Source organism: Chrysemys picta, chromosome 4, assembly GCF_011386835.1.
Source record: "Chrysemys picta bellii isolate R12L10 chromosome 4, ASM1138683v2, whole genome shotgun sequence".
Lineage (NCBI taxonomy): Eukaryota > Metazoa > Chordata > Testudines > Emydidae > Chrysemys > Chrysemys picta.
Genome location: NC_088794.1, coordinates 73,012,860 through 73,034,476, shown reverse-complemented (window position 1 = coordinate 73,034,476; position 21,617 = coordinate 73,012,860). Strand labels below are relative to the sequence as shown.

The 21,617-nt window shown below is 41.7% G+C and overlaps 1 protein-coding gene across 8 annotated transcripts in view; it reads right to left on the bottom strand.

The window, feature by feature from the left end:
• ANO1 (anoctamin 1) overlaps positions 1-21,617 on the bottom strand; it is a 120,010-nt gene that overhangs the window by 41,833 nt on the left and 56,560 nt on the right. For 4 of the 8 annotated variants that reach the window (XM_042849139.2, XM_024100113.3, XM_042849136.2 and 1 more), the window contains 8 exons: positions 21,381-21,479; positions 19,481-19,632; positions 17,910-17,964; positions 14,212-14,263; positions 10,546-10,611; positions 9,733-9,788; positions 8,120-8,161; positions 1,053-1,117 (listed from right to left, as the gene is read on the bottom strand). In XM_042849139.2, the coding sequence (XP_042705073.2) occupies positions 1,053-1,117; positions 8,120-8,161; positions 9,733-9,788; positions 10,546-10,611; positions 14,212-14,263; positions 17,910-17,964; positions 19,481-19,632; positions 21,381-21,479 (587 nt within the window). The remainder of the gene's footprint in view (positions 1-1,052; positions 1,118-8,119; positions 8,162-9,732; positions 9,789-10,545; positions 10,612-14,211; positions 14,264-17,909; positions 17,965-19,480; positions 19,633-21,380; positions 21,480-21,617) is intronic. The other 4 variants (XM_042849137.2, XM_042849140.2, XM_024100112.3 and 1 more) reach the window with 1 other exon arrangement.

Sequence of the window (21,617 nt, the reverse complement as noted above, 5' to 3'; positions counted from 1 at the left end):
TCGGCCTAGGCAATAATACGGTGCTGGGAGGCGCACGTGTGATGGCAGCCCCTCCCCCCCCTTGGCACCCACCACAGGGGAGACAAGGGTGCTTACTGGACCTGAGAGGGGTCCTAGGAGCACATGCAGTGACAGTGGTGTGAAGTGAGTGTGCTGCTGGGGGAGAGGAGGGCCCCTCCACCAGAGTTCGCGGCTGCTGGCGGGGAGAGGGCTGGGGGGGGAGTCATCCTCTCTGGCCCCAGCCCTGGGGAAGCCTGCCTGCACCCCAAACTCCTCACCCCCAGCCCCACCCCACCCTAGAGCCTGTACCCCCAGCCAGAGCCCTCACCCCAACCCTCTGCCCTAGCCCTGAGCCCCTCCCACACCCCAACCCCCTCATCCCCAGCTTGAGCCCTCATCCCCTCGCACCCTAGCCCTCTGCCCCATCCCTGAGCCCCCTCCTGCATCGTTAACCCCTCATCCCCAGCCCCACTCCACAGCCCTCACCCCTGCACCCCTCCCACACCCCAACCCCCTCATCACCAGTCCACACCAGAGCCCTCATATTTTTGTATTATTTAAAAAATATGTATATCACCTTACCAGGCAGGGGTGAGGGGGCGGGACTTGGACCTGTTCTGAGCACCACCAAAATTATGCAAACCTGCTATCCCTGCTACGGAGGGAAGGTAGCTTTATGTTCTACCCAGGGAATCAGCACGTATACTGGGTGCCCCGGCCCTGACCCATCCGTAGCAAGTTCTGCCCCCCCTCTCACTCTGAGCTGCATCAAGGACTCCAAGCCTATAGAAGGTTTGTGTCTTTCTTCATCATCCCCCAGAGAGGACTTTCCACTGCCAGGAATCCCCATCCAGGGAAACCAGTAGAATCCAGGGAGAGAATCAGGCCCTGTATCTGTATCTGTTAACTTTATGAGGGCAGTCTGGTGGAAGGTAGGGGAAGGGCTCCAGGATCTGTGTTTATGAAGATCTAATGATTCTATCACACTGCATAAAACTTTATGAAACGTCTAAATTTCTGCCTGGAAACAGGACATTTAGAATTCTCCTTACCTCACCAGGTCAATTGGCTGGTATTTATAAAAGACTCCATAGCTTGCCCATTCCTCACACAGGAGCTGTAAAATAAATCACAAATGAAAGCTAAAATAAGACATCATGTAAATGAGCCATTTCTCCTTTTGTTCCAAGTTACTGCACGGTTCACGTCATGCTCTGGTGTCGCTCTTCTTGTGGTTGCACATACCTCAATCGACCAATACATGCGTCTGCATTAAGTATTAAAAACAAGCTTGATGGTTTGGCACACTGCATGCTACAATGATGAATTCTACTGCACTAAAAGCTCTCCAACAACAGCACTAATGGATAGATGTAAGGGGGAGGGTAACCTTGATTTTATGATTTGTTGCAAATCATACATCAGTCAAGTCTTTAGCAGAATGGATGTGGGTGTGAAGGATGGTTGTTCTTGGAGTTATTAGAGAGAGAGAGAGAGAGAGCGCAAACTAGAATAAACTAGTTTGCTGTTGCTGCACTAATATTTTGCATCTGTAGAGAGGACGTATACTGAAGTGTCCAAGAAACTGCATTTAAGATCTTAAGAAGAACACAAAGATCTTCACTAATTATTTTCAGTCAGGATTTGAGCCAAAGAAAATAAAGGTCACCATTAATGGCTCACAAAATGAAATTAAATACTCACAAAACTAGGTTAATCTGAAAGCACTCAATTTATTACATAATTTACATTGTAAACAAGACTACACTTCTGAGATTTGATTCTTCCTGACCCAGTCCAATTCTGGAGTGAGAACAAGGAGGTATTAAACTGGCTACTTGACATCCTTCTTGCCGTTCAGCACATTTTAAGGTCTATATCTTGCCACACAATTAGTTTTGGTACAAAAATCTCATTGATTTCTGTGAAAGTTCTTCATGCAGAACCAGGAAAAATAAAGCCTTAGGTTCCCATGATCTACCTGTGAATTCCAGTACAATGATTGTCTCTATTTTTAGTTTTTTTTTCTTTAGTTTGAATTATTAATATAAACAATATAACAACGATTAATCCATGCAAGCAATACCAATGAATAGGTCTGTTTGAATGAAAACTGTGGTGACAATTAGAACAATCATTTGGCAACGGTAAAACCTCTCAAATGTAAATGCATGAGTTGATTGCTATCAATATGTTTCCTTAATTGTAACTTTTGGTAAGAAAAAAACCAAAACACATCAAATGTAGCACAGAGAATCAGAATCAGATTAATTTAATCAGCAAGAACATTCTGAAATAATAAGCAGGATTCTTTTAAAAGTTGCTGCTAACTGCATCTTTTTTTTGCTTTGTTTTTAGTTTAATTTTAACCAATTTAGCATTCCACCTATTATCACAGGTTACTTGCACCTTGGTTCTAGACATGAGGAAGCAAGCAAGTGAGCTGCATGCTCACTTATTTCCCACTACCAGAGCATGTGGTAGGTGACTGGGCATGGATATGGGAATAGCCTGAGCCCCATCACCCGTACTTCTGGCTGGAATGGGGGTATAGGCCAGCAGCAAATTACTAATCTATCCTGCAGCACATGGATAGCTGGGCAGGATTTGATTTGTAGGTAGGGTGACCAGATCACCCAAGACAAATATCGGGACGCGGGGGGAGGGTAGGGGGGAAGGTGACGCGGGGGGGGGGGAGGGGGCGTGGCGGGGGGGGCAAAAAACCCCCCCTTCCTCCGCAAGCGCTGGAGGGAGGCCCGGGAGACTCAGGGGAAGTGCGGGGCCGGGGTGAGTAACAGTCCAGCCTGGTCCCTTGCAGGCAGGACTCAGTTGGGTGGTAGGGCGAGGAGGGGGGCGGCCCGCGGGGCCAGGCGGCGGCTGTTCTCACCCTCGGCCAGCGGGACTCGGGAGCAGCCGCTACTGCAGCTCCCACTGCCGCGGGGGCAGGAAGCGGCCATGGCGCTCCGCGGCTGCAGCTCTGGCGCCCCCGAACCCCCCGAGCCGGGGCCTGCTGCGGGGACCCAGCAGCGCGCACGCTGCTTGCGCCCAGCCACTGGCCAGTTGCGTCTGGGCTGCTGCCCAGCTGGTGCTATCCTGCGGCGGCCCCGGAGTGGGGGCAGCAGGCCCCAGCCCCCCCGTCCCGCTCGGGTCCCGCAGGGGAACGAACGGGGCTGGGCTGCCGATGCCTCCGCCCCGGGGCCGCCGCGGGATAGCACCAGCTGGGCAGCAGCCCAGACGCGACTGGCCAGGGGCTGGGCCCAGCGTACGCGCTGATGGGTCCCTGCAGCAGGCCCCGGCTCGGGGGGTTCGGAGGCGCCGCAGCCACGGAGCGCCATGGCCGCTTCCTCCCCCGCGGCAGTGGGAGCTGCAGCAGCGGCTGCTCCCGAGTCCCGCTGCCCGGGGGGGAGAACAACAGCCGCCGCCTGGCCCCGCGGGCCGCCCCCCTCCTCTCCCAACCACCCAACTGAGTCCTGCCTGCTCGGGGCCAGGCCGGACTGTTACTCACCCCGGCCCCGCACTTCCCCTGAGTCTCCCGGGCCTCCCTCCAGCGCTTGTGGAGGGAGGGGGAATGGTGAGCCCGGGGAAGAGGCGGGGATTCGGGGAGGGAGCCAATCGGGGGAGGAGGGGGCGGAGTCGGTGCGGGAGGGGGGGGGGGGGTGCAAGCACTTCCGGGCTCAGGCTCCGGGGCATTTCCTTGTTTGTCCAGTGTCCCGACCGCACGTCGGTCGGGACGCGGGACAAACAAGGAAATATCGGGACAGTCCCGATAAAATCGGGACGTCTGGTCACCCTATTTGTAGGTGTGCCTCTGTGTGTCAATGCCAACCATGGCTATCCACCTGGGTGGTGCAGCTTATGCATCACTTACCTAAAGCTGGGCTTAAAGTCAAACCCTCTCTCTGAATTAACAATTAAAAAACAGTAAGTGGAATATAAATAGGCCGTGTGGGGCTGAGAATGGGGATGTGAACACTGGCCTATTTACAAAACCAAAGAGTGTTTAAACTGATTCATAGATGCAAAATAATTAAATCATAAAAACTAACATTGCCTAATTGTTAAATAATTCAATAAAAGCCTTTTAACTTGTATGTCTTAGACACAAGGAGTTCTAAATTAAATTTCCCTTAGGTGCAGATAAACCAATTTCAGATATTTTGTTCATATAAGAATAGGTAACAACAGGCTGATGTTTCCTAAAGTCATTATCTTATTTGAACCATGATGTGGTGAAATCTGACATCTCAGCAGCTTACAATTCTACCATGAAATAAAATAAATAAATAAAACCAAAAGCCTCACTGGCAATTTAACTGCAACCCAAATTAGTCTCAGAAGTATTCTCCCCCGTTCCTACTCTTAGCAAAGGAGATCATATGGATAGCTTAGTAGTTTGAGCATTGGCCTACTAAACCCAAGGTTGTGAGTTCAATCCTTGAGGGTTCCATTTAGGGAACTGGGGCCAAAAAATAGTTGAGGATTGGTGCTGCTTTGAGCAGGGGGTTGGACTAGATGACTTCCTGAGGTCCCTTCCAACCCTGATATTCTATGATTCATACAGAGAATATTATTCTTAGAGCAGTTTTACAGTTCCCTTGCAGAGTTATTACTACAGCCTTCAAAGCTTGCCTGCTCTTCTCTAAATGTGTTCAAATCATTCAGAATAATTACATTTTTATTTATATAACAGATGTTTAGTCAGTAAATACTAAGTGGTTTCCTTATTTTCCTCTCTGCAACCCAAATCAATTAACATTTTTTTTTTTTAGTACAACAGTAAGAACAGTCATTTTAGGAACTGAAAGTTGAATGTCATCCTTTTATTATACACAAACATTCATGCTGATTTGCTGTTTAGATTTTTATTTTAATCTACTTTACACCAGTGATTCAGATTCTTTTGCTACATCACCAAAAGTTTTGTTAGTTTGGGATCTATAGCCTGAATTTTAAAAAAGTGACTAGTGATTTTGGTCACCTTGATTTTCAGGTGCCCGAATTGCAACATTATAAAAAGGACCTGATTTGATTGGGCAGGTGCTCAGCACTTTATAAAAATCAGGTCCCTTTCAGGTGTCCTAAATTGGGCACCCAAAAAGTGAGGCACCTAAAATCACTAGTCACTTTTGCAAAAGTAGGTGATATGTCTATATATTTGTATGTTTAGTATGGTCTTCCCAAAATTTATCAGAAAGATACTAAATTAAAGAGATTTTGCATCAATGCATATTTTTCAATTTTGGAGGACACTTCAAATCTAAAGGTTTATATTTGAACTACAAATATAAACCTATCACACCATTTCTGCTGTTTAGCTGCCTGCTATTCAGAGTGCAGCTTCAAATCAGTGATTACGAAGCATCAGTGCAATGGTGCTAAATATTTATTTCAGGGCTATCTCTCAATTCTTCTGTATTAGTTGTGATAAAGATGTAAGGCCTGAGCAACTACTAAATAAGATTTGAGAAAGTTCCAAGAGTAATTATTAAGAACCATGACAGTTTGCCAAAGAACTATTTGAAGGAACTGAAAGTCAGCAGAGAGTAAATATTTCAGAATTTGTGGAACGATGAACTCATGAGTCTTGGAAAGGCACTGGTCAAGAAGATAATCCAAAAGCTTTGAAGAAATTTAGTCTTTTGCTCCTGCTTTTGTTTGAATAACTTGGTTTTCAATAAGGAAATTACACATACATGATATTTTTAACTGAAGTATAAAAGAGAAGGCAGCAGAGGGCTAGTCACAGAACTAGAAGTCAGAAATTTGACTATGAATCCTGGCTCTGCCAATGACCATTCTATGTGGTCTTTGGCATACCCAAATTTCCAAACGTACCCTCCAATTTTGGGTGCCTCCATTTTGGGTGCCCAACCTGAGATGCCTTTTGTCTGATTTTCAGACATGCTGACCACCTGCACTTCCCACTGACTTCATTTGGAGTTGTGGGTATGCACCAATTCTGAAAGTCAGCCCCAAGCTGTCAAGTTTAGAAACCCAATAACGGAGGCCCCAAACTTAGTGTCCTCTTTTTAAAACTTTGGCCTTAAGCTTTTTGTTTCCGTTTTTCTGTCTGCAAAATGAAAACCCCTCTTCACGGAAGCGTTATGAGAATTAATTTAATTATACTTGCAGAACACTATATATGTACCAAATATTATCTTGTGCAATTGTCCTCCCATAATTTATTATACCTATCTTATAACCTTCCTCCTCATTCCCGCTCTTTTGTATTTTCTATAAAAATATTATATATTTAAAAACAGAAAACAAAATCTGATGAAATTATATCTATCTATCTATCTATCACTTAACACGGTGTCTTGAAACACAGTCAGTCTCAGCCAGTCTGAAGCACCCTGCATCAGGAGAGTAACACTTAAACAACATCCTTTAAGTCATGAACTTGGCTAAACAGGAATTAAAGTGAGATCAGATACTGCCTGTATGGCCCATTTGGGAGATGAACTGTAGCACTCTTAGCACAGGCTGGGACTTAAAGATAAAAATTAGCCCTTAACTTAGTTACATGACAGCAAAATCTTGTTTGAAACCAGGCAATCTTTTTTTTGTCCAATAAATCCTAAGTATCAAAATGGTTACTTTTGAGATTATTTTCCTCAGGGTCAGATTCCTATCCCCTTACTCCAGACTAGCATGGCTATGTGTGCAGTTAAGTGCTGTTCAGTGCAAGTAAGGGGATCAGAGTCTGGCTAAAAGTGTTCATATATGTGTTGGCCTGAAATGAAGTTTTGCAACTGTGACAGTCTGTACCCTCTTTTCAAGACTATGATAAATTTTGTACAAACTATGCTTTGTAAGGTACCATTTGAAAACTCATGATTTGCTGATAATTTTTGTCCTAGTAAAATATGTGTGGCAGCATTGTATGTAAAGTTATAAGATTCTACTCTATGATATTACTAAGATATATTCTAAATCTGGGGAAACAGCCACAAAACAGTTCCTCAGAGACAAAAGGCAAACTGACACCTCAGCCAGGGGTCAATGAAATCGAATGGACTATCACCTGGTTAAGTGGCCATTCTTTAGCAGGATAAAGGATGTGAGTGAGAAATCTACATTTTGGCAAAGAAACAGCTGGAGATTTCCATTCCCAAAGACTTTGTCTCTTGAACCCCAGCTGGTTCAAAGAAGAGGAAAAAGACTAAAGAATGGCGAACCGATGCCCCAATTTCTCTCCCCCTTCATCTCTACTTATGGCATCGACAACACTTGAAGGACAAAGGAAGCATCATGGGACTGGGGAGGGATCCTGTCTGAAAGAACCAGCCAGTAAGACTGATAGAACATGTGGTGAGAGAGACCCTTTGCTTTGAGTTCACATAGCTTGTTAAATTAGGCATTAGTTGTGATTTACTTTTATTTCTTTGTAACCAATTCTGACTTTTATGCCTCATTACTTGTAATCACTTAAAATCTATCTGTCTGTAGTTAATAAACTTGCATTATTGTTTTCCCTAAACCAGTGGGTGTTTGGATTGAAGTGTTTGGGAAACTTAATTTGGGATAACAGGATTTGTGCAGATCCTTTTCTATTAATGAAATGATATACTTTATATGAGCTTGTATTGTCCAGGAGAGTGCTAGGCAGTACAAGACACACATTTCTGGGGGAAAGTTTGGGACTGGGAGTTTGCTGGTGTTGCCCTGCAGTGTAATTCATGGGTGGCTGGTTATAGCACTCATGCAGAATAGCTGGGAGTGATTTATATATGTATGTGTGACCAGGCCAGGAATGGTTGCTCTCACAGCAAAGCAGTGTAAAAGGCACCCCAGGTTGGAGAATTGAGGGGACGCAGTTGTCCATCAGTCCAGATTGTACTTAATGTCACAGCAATCTTAAGAGAAATTAGAATGTAAATGCTGACATATTTCCTATGATGATGTGAAATGCACCATTGTTACATAGGGTAATTTATTCACATCCATGTTGGAGTAAAATTAACATTTAGAAATATTTCTGCTATATGGCACTGCCTGCCTTTCCATGATATTGTCTGGGAAATCTTGGCAAATGTCCAATTCCAATTCAAAAGTCCAATGTGACTTGTGAGGCTAACACTCTTGAGAACTTGCTGAATCGCATATATCAACTTACTTTTCTGTCATTGAGCTCAACATTTTCACCTTCGTAGTCACCCTTTAAAAAAAGAAAAATTGCATCACCCAACAAGTCACACCCAGAGCTGTTATGCGTCTCACATACCATGTATCCCACTCACGTAATGAATCAAAAACAGAAAGGCAATTTGTAAAATAATGCTGCATTATATGGGTCATTTCTCATGGCACACTTTGTCTTCTGTCATCAAGCACATTAAGAAAAAGTTATAAAGTCGGTCACTGGGTAAAAGAAATGAATAAGTAATAAAGGCAGCCTAAAAACGTTAAGGGAAGAATGTGATTAGAGATAGGCCCACGTTTGAGTGATATCTGGGGTTTAGTTCATGCATTATAAAAAGAGGAGACCAGCTTAGAAGGCTAACCCATATCCAAACTGTCCCAAAGCTCAGGGGTGATTAAATCTGGGGCTTTGATTTGGGGCCATTTCTAAATATGATAAGGAATACAATTATGGAACAAATAAAATATACATATCAATGGCTATCAGAATCTGTCTACATGTCTAATAAAGCACAGCAGAACATTAGCATGTAGATGAAGTAGAATTTATTTAATCTTTTTGAACGCTAAAGAGTATTTCTATAGTAGATGCTTGTGATAAATGCCAGATAGACAAAAGGCCAGATTCTGATCTCATTCACACCAATGTAAACCAGTGATAAAACTTCATTGACTTGAATGGGGTTATTAGTTTTAAACCCCCTGCAAGTGAGAAGAGTATGAGGTTCAAAGGGCCTTTTCCACCATGATGTTACTTCATCTTCACACCACAATCTTTTATACACTCACAGAGCAGATGCAGCAGGGGCATTAAGCACTGCTCTGTTGACATTAATGAAGCCTATTACAGATGGTCCCTTCCTGTAATGTTTCAACGCCATCCACTTCTCAGTCTCTTGAGTAAGGGTGTCAGTTAATGCTAACTGTGGTGTACCTATCAGTCCACTTTGGCATGGATAGTGATCCCCAAGTCATTTTATAAGGCTATCAAGTCAGAGGATGAAATCTTTGGGTCACTACCAACCTGATATAGATCCACACCAGTGCACCTGTGGTAAATGACTCCATATAAAATTCCTTACTGTCCTCTGATCCTACCAGTCCCTACTGGCACTGTGCATTAAAGTATTTGGACACTTCCCCAATGGCAACCCATTATACATACAATCACTGACATTTCCTGTTTATATAGGGGGATGCCAGGGGGATTTAGACCAGGAAATTAGCCACTTGGAGTCACTGATATTAATACATTTCCTCACCATAGTGCCAGAGTCCTTGGGAGCAGAAGGTCAAAAACTAGCAAAAGTATTTAATTTGCCAAGCCACGTTAATAACTCCACTAACTTTATATTAAAATAGCATTTTTGATGACCAGGGAACTAACTTGGCAGGTATTATTAAAAGCCAACACAGCTGACAGGTAAAGACTGTACAAGTTGTGGAAACTCATTATAAAAGCAGAGCAGGAAATTAAGCTTGTGAAACACTAAAGATGTTTGGGATGATGCCATTAATATATAACACACTAAGGATTTCTTGGTGTCAGATTTGTAGAAATGTAAAATATATTCCAAGATCACTTACATCATGCAAAGGATATGCAGCACTGTAAACTCCATTGGCAAGCAGACTGGTGATTCCTTGAAAGACAAAGAAATAATAGCGATGTACAATTTTAAATTTGGACGGTCTCAAGTTAACATCCAACATTGCTTAAGAATTCCCTCAAAATAGCACTCATTTGGTTAGCTAATAAATCTTCTGCCATCTAATCTAATTAGAACCAATTTCATATAGTTCTAAATGAAACTATATCCTCCCCATATAGTTTCATTTTCATTCATACAGATCATTAAACAGGATTCATTTTACAAAATGGAAAACCGCAGAGAGTAAAAGGAAAGTCATATGTTTGAGAATGAAGAATTAGGAGACAATGACTTGAAATGAGTCATTACAATAAATGACATTTTCTGAAAAGTCAGTCTGATTTGAAGAGCGAGGCTGCAGATTTTAAAGCAAAAGGCTGGACTGTAAGAAGAATATGGCTGGATTGATTGTGTAAGGGAACATACCTACTAGGGTTGCCAACAGTTCCTTATTATAAGGGACGTCCCTTATTTTTAAATCTTTGTACAAGAAGGTCAGAAGTTTCTGAGTGCTGCAAAAGGCAGCAAGAAATACCCCAGGCAAATGTCGGTGAGTACTGCTTATTAGTACTATTACTACTATCAGGAGGAGGGGCGGGAAAGGGGTGCTAAGAAAACAGTTTCTTATTTTTGAAATACAAAGTTGGCAACCCTAATACATACGCACTCATCATACACTCAAAGTTTTTCAGATTGGTTAGCAAAGTTGTAGGGAAAGTCTTTGCAAAGACCTTCGCATAATACTTACCATATTTACCACATTTCCATCTTTTATTTAAAAGGGTAGTTTCCGTCTTTCTTCCCTCTCCTGTCCCTGTTTACACATTTGTCTATTAGTTACATACATGAGCCTTAAAGCAGTTAATGCTGCATCTGTAATGTGTGTGGGGTGGGGGGAGCTCTGTGGAGTTTATTCTCTGCCTTGTGGAGAGTGACCTCATTCTTTAATTTTGTGATAAATTAAGAGAAGTGAGGACGTAACAGGAGAAGTTATACATATAGTTAGAATTGTGCAATGGGTGAAGAATGCACTTAGAAATCTCATCTTGCTACAGAATTCCAAAGACTGCTTAGCAGGATACAGATTCTTGGAGGCTATGGTATATAATTTCTAGATACTGTAAGTTTTATTATAGCTGTTGGCATTAATATAGCTACTGCCAAATATGGAGTTTCTACAAGTCTTTGAATGGGTCTCGTTACCCACTGAAGATATGTTTGGTGACTCTGCTCTCTAATCTTGAACGATGACTTTTAAGATCACATCCTCAGTTGGTGTAAATTGACATTGCTCCATTGATTTTAACAGAGCTAAGCTGATTATCACCTGATCAAAATTGGGTCAATGTTTATAATAAGAGTTTAAGAATATTACAAAGAGAAAACAAAAAAACCCGACATATTGTGGTGTGTTCTATCTAGACAATTGTTTATTGATCCCTTACTGACATAACAACATGGGTCTGGATGTAGAGAAATATAGGGTATGTCTACACCAGCAGTTCTCAAACAATGGAGCAGGTCTCCCAAGGAAGGCATGGGAATGTGACAAGGGAGGCGCGAACTGTGTGCATTTTTTTTTTGGAGCTTTGGCTGTCAGCCCCGGGTGGCTGGGGCTCATGCAGAAGGGCCGTGCACACCCAGGAGGCAGGGATAAAGTGTACAGCTGGAGTCCCACCACTTAGGCTGGCTCTCCTTCTCCCCCGGCCCCATCCATCATCTGGAGGTGGCGGGGCTCTGGCTGTCAGCCCCGAGGTGGCAGCAGCAGCGCTGAAGTAAGGGTGGCAATGGTGCACTAAGTCTAATGTGAAAAGTGATATTGATGAATATCACTTTTCACATGGTCTCTCTTACTTCTGTGCTGCTGCTGGTACATCGCTGCCTTCAGAGCTGGGTGCCCAGCCAGCAGCCACTACTGTTTGCTTTGCCTTCAGTGCTGGGTGGTGGTATATATACTTGAGGGGGAGGGGGAAAATAAACAACTACAGACACAAAGCAGGGGGCCCGATCAAATAAGTTTGAGAACCACTGGTCTACACTATCATGTGGTCACGGCCTCTGACACATGCCCAAACCCCCTTACCATCCATGTACATGGATATGTTCTTCAATGTCGATATACCCTAAGAGCATGAACCGATGAAGGGCATGTTTTTTGGTACTGTCAGGGCCACCCAGGGAGTGGGACAAGTGGGGCAATTTGCCCCAGGCCCCGGGTCCCACAGGGGCCCCCATGAGAATATAGTATTCTATGGTATTGCAACTTTTTTTTATGGAAGGGGCCCCCAAAATTGCTTTGCCCCAGGTCCCCTGAATCCTCTGGGGGGCCCTGGGTACTGTGGGCATTTTTACAAGCTCATTGAGGCCCTAATCTATAAGGCATTAAGTGACTGCTGGAGGAGTTGCTGAGTGTCCTCAACCCTCAAGAGGTGCTCAGCACCTTTCAAGACCATGCTTGGGAAAAAAAAAATCCTACTAAGACTGCACAATTATCAAGTAGTAAGAATTACCTGCAGGTTTCACACTGCCTTCAGTTAGAAATGGGTAGCAGGCAGGTAATGCTCAGCTCTAGTGATTGCACTGCTGAAGATTTGAGCACCCCACCTACTATATATGGACATGAAAAGTTTTGGACTACAATTTGCAGTTTCACAAGTATGCACTAATAAACAGCAAAAGACTAGAGTGTTCACTAGGCAGCTTTTTTTTTCTACGTGGCAGCAAAGTTCAGCGGAAAGCACTTCAATATATCCCATTGTTACTAGTATTTGTTTAAATCTGTTCCAAAACTTTCTTTGATTATATAATGACCGAACATACAAGGTCAGATGGAACCACAGTGATTTACACCCACTGATTACGTGACCCAATCACCTCTTTATATCATGCACTGTGTGTGTGGTTTTTCCATGCCCACATCTGGTGAAGGCGGTAGAAGGAGGGGGACCCAAAAATGTAACGTCTTTTTCCTTATTCATGTAACTGTTAATGTTGTTCCTGTTTCTGACCAGGAAAACAAGCAAGCAGCCAACTCTAGGACAAGATTCCACATTGAGCTGTGGGACTTCCCCCTGCCACAGTGCAAGTTCGTTATTTCGGCTATGAAACCGATCCAGCAGGAGCTTTGAGAAAGGGAGGCCACTCCTGAATTTGGATTTCCCAACAGGAACAGTGCGTGGTTGCTCCCAAAGCAATCTTAAGGTATATAAGGACTCGCCACCTGTACACTGTAGGTTGTGACTTAAATTGCAAAGTCAGAGTATACAAAGCACTTCTGGCTTAATCATCCCTCAATTGATCGATTTCTTAATAGCATTTTTGTCAATATTTGTTCAGAGCTACCTGTAATTCAAGTTTCCATACTTGTATTTAACTACCTGTGGACAAATTAATGTTTTAACAGTTGCCAGTTTTTCCATTTGATTTTTTTTCTTCCATGGGATATCAGGTGTGGAGATGACTGGACTTGAGAAAATTTAGTTTTTGCCGCACATGATTTGGTTGATTATGAGCTATTTATTCACGTCAGTGCCATAGTTTAGTGGATCCTTGCATATCATAATCAGTGTTAAAGAGACTATAAAACAAGGGGATACATGGTCAGCAGGTTTTTATCAGGGTGACCTGATTTTTATTTCTTCCTGTTTATTGAATTTAACAGTTGGATCAGTTCTGAAGGCTAAAATCCCACATCCATAGGCAGCAGTAGGGTAAGTTTCCCCATATTACACCTCCATTAAATCACTGAACTGGAGAGACTACCTCTACTTCTAGTGATGAGGGATTAATCTAGTCCCCAGGCCCACTCCCATACGTGGCCTCTCTGCTGAGTTAGTGAAGAATGCCAATAAGGGCCAATTATGGTAGAGTTTTGAAGACTTGTCAACTGAGACCATTTCACACAAGCCCTTAAAGAGCTATGAGATGAAAACAATTTTAGGTGACTATTGAAATAGACTGGACTTATGTGGCTGGATCTAGATTGTGATCCTGAAGCTGCTGAAGTCCATGGCAATATTCTCATTGACTTCAATGTGGATAGGATTGAACCCCTAGTGATCAAGAAACGATCACACATTATTAGTTGCGGGGCCATATCTTAGTGTTTTATACGGCCATCCAGTCCCTTTTTGAATGACCTCTTTGTGCCTGAAAATATTAATTTTGCTTTACAATTTGCTTAAAGATCTGACCATAAAATTGGTTTACAGCAATGAATCTACATCTTTACAGACGAAAAATGTTTCTGACTAAACATAAATCATAAACACAATAACTAAACTAAATGAATTTAAATCAAAATATGGAGGATAAAAACAAAACAAACGAACAAACCATCCCTTCAGTCGCAATTTGCAAACATTTGTGACACCTGAAAATGATGTTGAACTCAAACCTACATAAAGTTCCTTACCCATGCTATACTTGGCTTTGGTACATGTTGTTCTTTTCAATATTTCATAAACCTATATTAACAAGATGGAAGAAAAGAAAGCGTTACTTGAGATACTGCCAGTGAACATCAAGATGTTCTGTGCAAATTAATCTTTTTCAGAGTACAACCCAAATAAAAGTTTTTGGCACAATTGAGCTGTTGGTCACAGCTAGTAAATCAAAGTTCTCTATTAAAAGCTTGATATTATTATGATTTAAGGAATGTTATTTTCATATACAGTATCTGTAGAAAGAAAAAAAAAGCTTGATGACTAAACTGTCAGTCAGTAAGATATGTGATTTTTATTTGTTTGAGGGGAAGTGGGTTAGATTTAACTGTTCAGTATGATAGTGATGCTATTCATAGGCACCATAGGAAACACATAGATCCCAGATTAAAGATCTTTTCCTACAAGCATCTTGTATGTTACTAAACTGGCATATAGCGCTAGATCCTCAGCTGGTGTAAATTGACGTAGCTTCATTGACTAAAATGGAGCTGTGCATATTTTACCACCTGAGGATCTGGCCCATTAGATCTAGGCAAAGCTCCAAAAACTCACCATTTTGTCAATCACTGAGTTACATAATAAAATAACTTGACACTAAAATTTCCTAGGCATTATGACTTCAGTGCCAAAAATGGCATTCGTTTATGATTTAATTTATTGTTGAACATGTTTGTATGTTCCACCAGGCAGCCTGAGTGGCTGAATTCTCACCCCTGTTGTTTCAGTAAAGAGATGTGCTCTCATCCAATGAAGCACATATTGGACTGGAGGGAGGCTAGGGGAAATTCTTTTGTAATTAAAAATGTATTAAATAATAAATGAACCCTGTGAGGGACAGCACCCTATGCCCCTTTACCCTGTCTAGTTAGGAGAACCACAAAGTGGTTTCTTCAGGACGTTGGCCTGCTCTCTCTCTCTCCTCTACACCATTCCCCATCCTACACCATTTACAGATGGAGAACTGAGACACAGAATAGACTAAGTGACTTGCCTAAGTTCATATAGGAAACCTGTAGTTGAACTGAAAATTGAATTGGAGTCTCTTGAAGCCCAATCAAGTTCCCTATCCACTAGCCAACCTTCCTCCCATCTGTCATTCTGCCTTAAATCTTACTGTTTGCAGTGTTGTAGCTGTGTTGGTCCCAGGATAAAAGAGATAAAAGGTGAGTGAGGTAATAACTTTTATTGGACCAACTTCTGTTAGTGAAGCAGACACGCTTTTCAGTTTGTGGACTTGTCTTTTTCACCAACAGAAGGTGGTCCAATGAAAGTTATTACCTCACCCACCTTATCTCCCTTAAATATTTCTTAACTTGGTTGAGCTCTCACTCTCACATATGGCAACTTGGTTGAGCTGAGGGGTTGTTAGAGAAATCAGTTCAATAATCTCATATGTTCACTAATCATTATATGTTATAAACTATAGTCCTATCTAGATTCATCAACAAACATAATAACTCTTCTTGAGACACATGCATTAGCTTCTCAAGGGACTGCTTGATCATATTGTCTTCATCCTTGTTCCCTGCCCAAACCTTTCATCTCCTCCCTTTGCTCTTTTCTTAATTTAGGGCTATATTGTGACTACTCAGGGTCTATACAGCAGATGAGCAAGGAAACAAGTGGGCAGGAAGTTAGAGGAGCCCCAGAGGAATCATTCCTCTATTATTATTTGCACCTAAAGGTCCCAAATGAGCTTGGGACCCCATTATTATTTTCTGTATTTTTGTAGTGCCAGAACTCCATTGTGAAAACATGGCAAGAGACACCCTGCCCAGAAGAGCTTACAAACTAAATGGACAAGACAGACAGAAGACAGGAGGAAACACAGACACAGAGAGGTAAAATTACCTGCTCATGGTGACATCATAGGTCAGGAACAGAGCCTATAATACAACCTAGGTTTCCTGACTCCACATCCAGTACCCTATCCACTAGACTACATTACCTCTGACATGCCTAAGGCACAATCTAGTCCTTAGATTGTAAATGCTCTGGGGGCAGGGACTATGTCTATTTGCATTGCACATCTGTGGCACAAAACAATTAATTAATAATAGCTCTTCAGAAGAGCGGTGTGTAAGCTTGAATGCTTGTCTCTCTCACCAATAGAAGTTTGTCCAATAAATGGTATTACCTCACTCACCTTGTCTCTCTATGGCACTTCTACACACAGAGCATTAAGTCCTGCAATGGAGTTGTAGGGGTGTAAATTAGGGCAAATTTAGAAAATGCTGAACAAGCAGTAGAAGAGGGAGTGTGTCTAGTGAACAGAACACCAGATCTGGAGGCAGAATCTGTATTCTATTCCTGGCTCTGAACCAACTCACTGTGTACCTTTGGGCAAGTCACTTCACTCCCAAATGCTTCAGTTTCACCATCTGTAAAATGGGAGGTAATGATACTGACTTCCTTTGTAAAGAACTCTGTGGATGAAAGAGTCTATACACCTGCTAAATATTATTAGAGTTCGGAAAAATCTACCCTAGCACTGACTAAAGTGCACCATAGACGTGAAGGTCACAAGTTAATATACTAAGGGAGAATGGTCATTCAGACAATAACTCTGATTGAAATTCAGTGACTTCTGTTCCTATTAAGATTGGTTTAATGTCATTTTTGTTGTTGTTAAATACAGATAATATTTTAAAAGTTAGATGTAAATTCTGCTCCGTAGCCCAATGCTGCTTTAAAAATATCCACCAGTGCCAGTAATATCTAGCTCTTTAGATAGTGTTTTTCATCAGTAAATCTCAAAGCTCTTTACAAAGGAGGTCAGTAGCCTCACTTTACAAATGGGGGAATATAGGCACAGGAAGGGGAAGTGACTTGCCCAATGTTACCCAGTAGACCCGTAGCAGAGCCAGGAAAGGCATCCAGATTTTCTGAGTTCCCGTCTAGTGCTCTATCCATTAGTCCATGTGGTGTCCCAGCATTATTGAGACTCTAAGGGTATGTCTACACATTTGGTGGTTTGTAAAGTACAGACACTGCATGCAAAGTGAGCATGTGTATAAACAGCAGTGTAAACGGTGAGGCACAGCTTAGGCAAGTGGAGTAGAGTAAAGTGCCCAAAATGCCTGAACCCCTGGTGAATGTAGCCTACACTGCTCTCTACATGCCCAGACAGCGCCTCTCATGTCTACGCTGCTATTTTTAGCAGTGTATTGTCCCGCTGCCTCCCTGCTGCCAGAGACTTTCCCAGTTGCAGTGAAAGGCTCTGGCAATATTGAAAGGCTCTGGCAGGCAGGAAGCAGTGAGGAAAGACACCTCATTGCCTCCCTGTTGCCAGACTCTTTCACTGCTGCGTGTAGCTACACACTGCAGTCAGAAGTGTGGACATACCCTGCCTTTCACAGCGGCATGTTTCTACACATGTAGTGCCTGTACTCTACACACCACCGTAAGTGTAGACAAAGCCTAATAGAATCAAAACTGAGTTATTGTGCAAAAGAAGGCATACTGTTAATTCCAAACAGTATTTAGCAGCCACACTAGAACTGCGCCCTGGAAATGCTTCATTCTGTTATTTAAACAATTTCTGTCATTGACAATTAGTGGCATTTGGTACTGGGAGTTTGGATTAAAACTAGCAAAGGAGCACTTGAAACCCACATAAATTATGGGAATACCCCTGCTGTAAATTATTTTAAAATACAATACTTACTATCGTGCTTCTAGTTTTGCTGTCAAAAAAGGACTCTTTGTCAGACAAATCAAATCTGTTAAAACATTAGAAAGGAGAAAAAAAAAAGATTGCTCATTAGGTAAAAAACTGCCTATAATTTTCTGCACTTGGTGACCTCTTTTCATTTACCCCGGGGATACTGCTGAGCAGTAATGTTTACTGCTTGTGATGAATGTTATTGTCAATGAATAAACATAAAATGAATCTAATCTAATCTAATATCCCTTCTAAAAGAAATGCCCATCCCAAACTCCCCAGTTTAGGGGGTTTGGCAACAGGTTTCATTGGTTTTATAGAGTCATAGATTTTTAAGGCCAAAAGGGACCGTTATGATCGTCTGCTCTGACTTCCTGCATAACACTGACCTAGCATTTCACCCAGTGATTTTTTTGATCTAGCCAAGAGTTCTTTTGTTAATCACACTGGCCCAGCTTTTGCCTCCTTTATTCTGTAATTATTCCTTGGGGGGAAAAAAAAAAAGTGAGACTAGACATGTGTAAGATCCTTCTCAACCCAAGTGCAAGTTACTAAATCTGACTCTTTGTGATACTCGGGCATCTGATTATTTTATTGGATGAACATCCCTCATGCTATAAATTCACATATCAGGTCAATTTTTACAAATCTGGGCATATATCAAAGGTGACATACTCTGCAAACATGTCATTTACATGCACCCATATTCTGCCTGATACCATCCTACTGCACAGCTCCCTTTCATGTTCTGTGTCCACTAAAGGTAAAAATAAATGTCTGTGTGGTGGAGATGCTGTGCCCAAAGACTATTATTTGCTCTGGGGAGCTGTGTGTGGGTATACATATTAAACCATGCCTCTTCTCCCAGAGCCACATCCTCTTAAAACTTCTCTGCTTCTGGGATGAGACACCAGGAGGGCCTGTAGAATGATCTTGCCAAAGATTTCCAGAGGAGACAAAAAGCTTTTGCCAGCCTCTGCTTTTTCCATTTTTCCTGACATGCATATATACACAATTTCAATTATTCTTGAGATCTCATAATGGGCTCAAACCTGTTCCTATTGAAATCAATGGCAAAACTCCCACTGACTTCAAGGAGAGCCAAATCAGGCCCTCCCCTTGTAGATGGTACACAATACATGTATTACCTGCCCATATACTATTAAGGAGGCTATCAGTTATGTTTATCAAACCACACTCCTATCTACAAATCTTACTGAACACTTCATTTTTGCAGTGAAAAGGACCATAGTAAAACCATAAGTATTATGATATAAATTTATCTTTGAAGTCAAAAAGACATATTTGTTACTCTGGTCAGGAGGGCTGCTACATAAATGAACACAAATGCCACACAGAGATTCTTAAAAAGCCCAATTCCTGCACAGTGAACTAGATAAGATTTAACTTATTATGAAAAGGAAAAGTGACCATTTTAATGATCACTTCTGCAATATCAGTTCTGATGCACATTTTTCTATTAACCTATTCATGACTGTGTCTCAAGTGCTTTTGCAAAGGCTTGATCCTGTTGATGCAAACGGTTAATTTAGGAAACGGAAGCTTTCACTTACAAGTGTTGTTTCTCCCGGGAGAAGGGGTACGAGAGGCGTTTCACTGTCTCTGGTTTGTGTTCTGCTACTTTTGGCTGGATAGGTTCTGTTATTTTTTGAATTACAGAATTAATTTTTTTCAAAAGACCATGGGCTTGATTTATCTGATACACCTGAGAAGAAGGAAATGAACAATTAATACAGTATTGCTCTCAAAATTATTAATAAAAAGCTACTGAAGTATAAGGAATAAAACCATCATTTAAATAAATGCACTCAAATAAACTAATAAGGAGCAGTGTGCTATTGCTCTACCTTCTTTAAAAGGTTGAGAAACAGATGGACAGGTTGTGAAAGGGGCAAACTGAGGCAAACTCAGAGTCCAATTATTCCCTAAGAGTCAAATCCTGCCCCTTATTTATTCCAAAGGATAAGGCTGGACTGCTTCACAGAGCTAAAACCATTGAGCTACTCTGTGGCCACTACAGCAGCTTAAAGGTTGAAGTAACTTCTGTGGCCCTTGTAAGCTGCTCTGTGGGATGAGAGCAAGGACTGGAAGATCCACATAGCAATGGATTCCTTCTCCCAAGAACTGATGAGTGTAACTACATCAGGAGCACACTTCTGACCTCCAGGGTGCCCAGGGAAGCTTGAATGTGAATGCCCTGCATCATGGGCTGTTAGCATCGCACCCATTCCATGTAATGGAACCACAGTGGATCTACTTTTCACCACTGCAGTAAGGGCAATTTGGGCCTTTGGTACCAAACAAGAGACAAAGTTATATAGGAACTGTATTAGAAGATAAAAGAAAATAATAAACTTCACAGCCTGAACCACAAAGTTCCACTCTAAAGCCAGATACAAAAAACCTGAGGTGTCTAGATGAAGGGGTTTGGTTTGAGCTCATTTCTAGGTGCAGCCAAGTGAAAATTCATTCCTCATTTCTGCTAGTACAGGCAATAACTGGACTATGCCTGAAAGTTTAGAAACCTCTCACTCACTCGTTTGACAAAAATGCCCTTTCCTATGTGATACCATTGCTCCAAGGAGCTTAATGGCCTTAACAAAAGAGGAAACATAATTAAAGTAAATAAAGTGATAAGTGGGCTAGGATGCCACTAATACAATATTTAAACCAAAAGTTTAAATTTAGTTTTACTTGCAATAAATTACTTTGGGCTTTGAGGCTGTCTCTTGTTCCATTAGAGACTTCTTTCTCTGCAGTGTCTGGAACCGGCACTTAAGATATCATTAAATATTAATCCACCTCTAAGTTATGTTCACTGAATAGTACAGCTACATATCAAAGATTATTTAAATTTTGGTCTCTGGAGAAAATACAATATTACTTTTATAATGATACTTCAAATATTCCAAAGGGTAATTTATTCTAAGCTAATTTAGTTCCAGACCCTGCAAACACTTACATGCATGATTAACTTTATGCACATGAGTAGTCTCTGAGCTCAATGGAACTATTTGCTTGCAAAATGCTACTCTCACATGTGTGTTCAGGATTGGGACTTTGCTGGAGTAAGAAAAAATAAACATTCCACATAATGTATATTTAAGAGTCCATTATCAGCTGCAATCTACCATTTCAAAAGGTACTGAAGGTATGAAATACTGTACAAACTCATTTGTATCATGTGAAGAATAAGACCAGGAGCTAGGAACTCTTGTTTTCTGTTCCCAGTTATGAACAGGATTCTTTCTGTAGTGTTAGGCAAGTTAATTAGGCATTCCTCCTCAATTTCCTTAGGTGTAAAAGGCAAATAGGAATTCTTATCTCCCTCGCAAAGTTGTTATGAGGATTAGTTAATGCTTGTAAAGTACTGTGAGGATGAAAAGCCCTACATAACTGGTGTGTGTGTGTGTGTAGGTGTGACTCTTGGAGAAAAAGAAAATGATCACTAACCTTTTTTGTGGGCATCTTGAGTTTCAGAAATTCTGCCTCCCGGCACAAAACATTCCAAGGTGCATGTATTTTTACAAATCCAACCCCATGTATTTTAGTCTAAAAGAGGAAGAGAGAGAGACGATAATTCAGATGAAATAAAATAAGATGCTATTTTTCTTCCGGTTTCATACACATTGAGGAATCAAGTAGTCCACAACAGACAACATTATAAATCTCATTTGTTTAATACAAAAC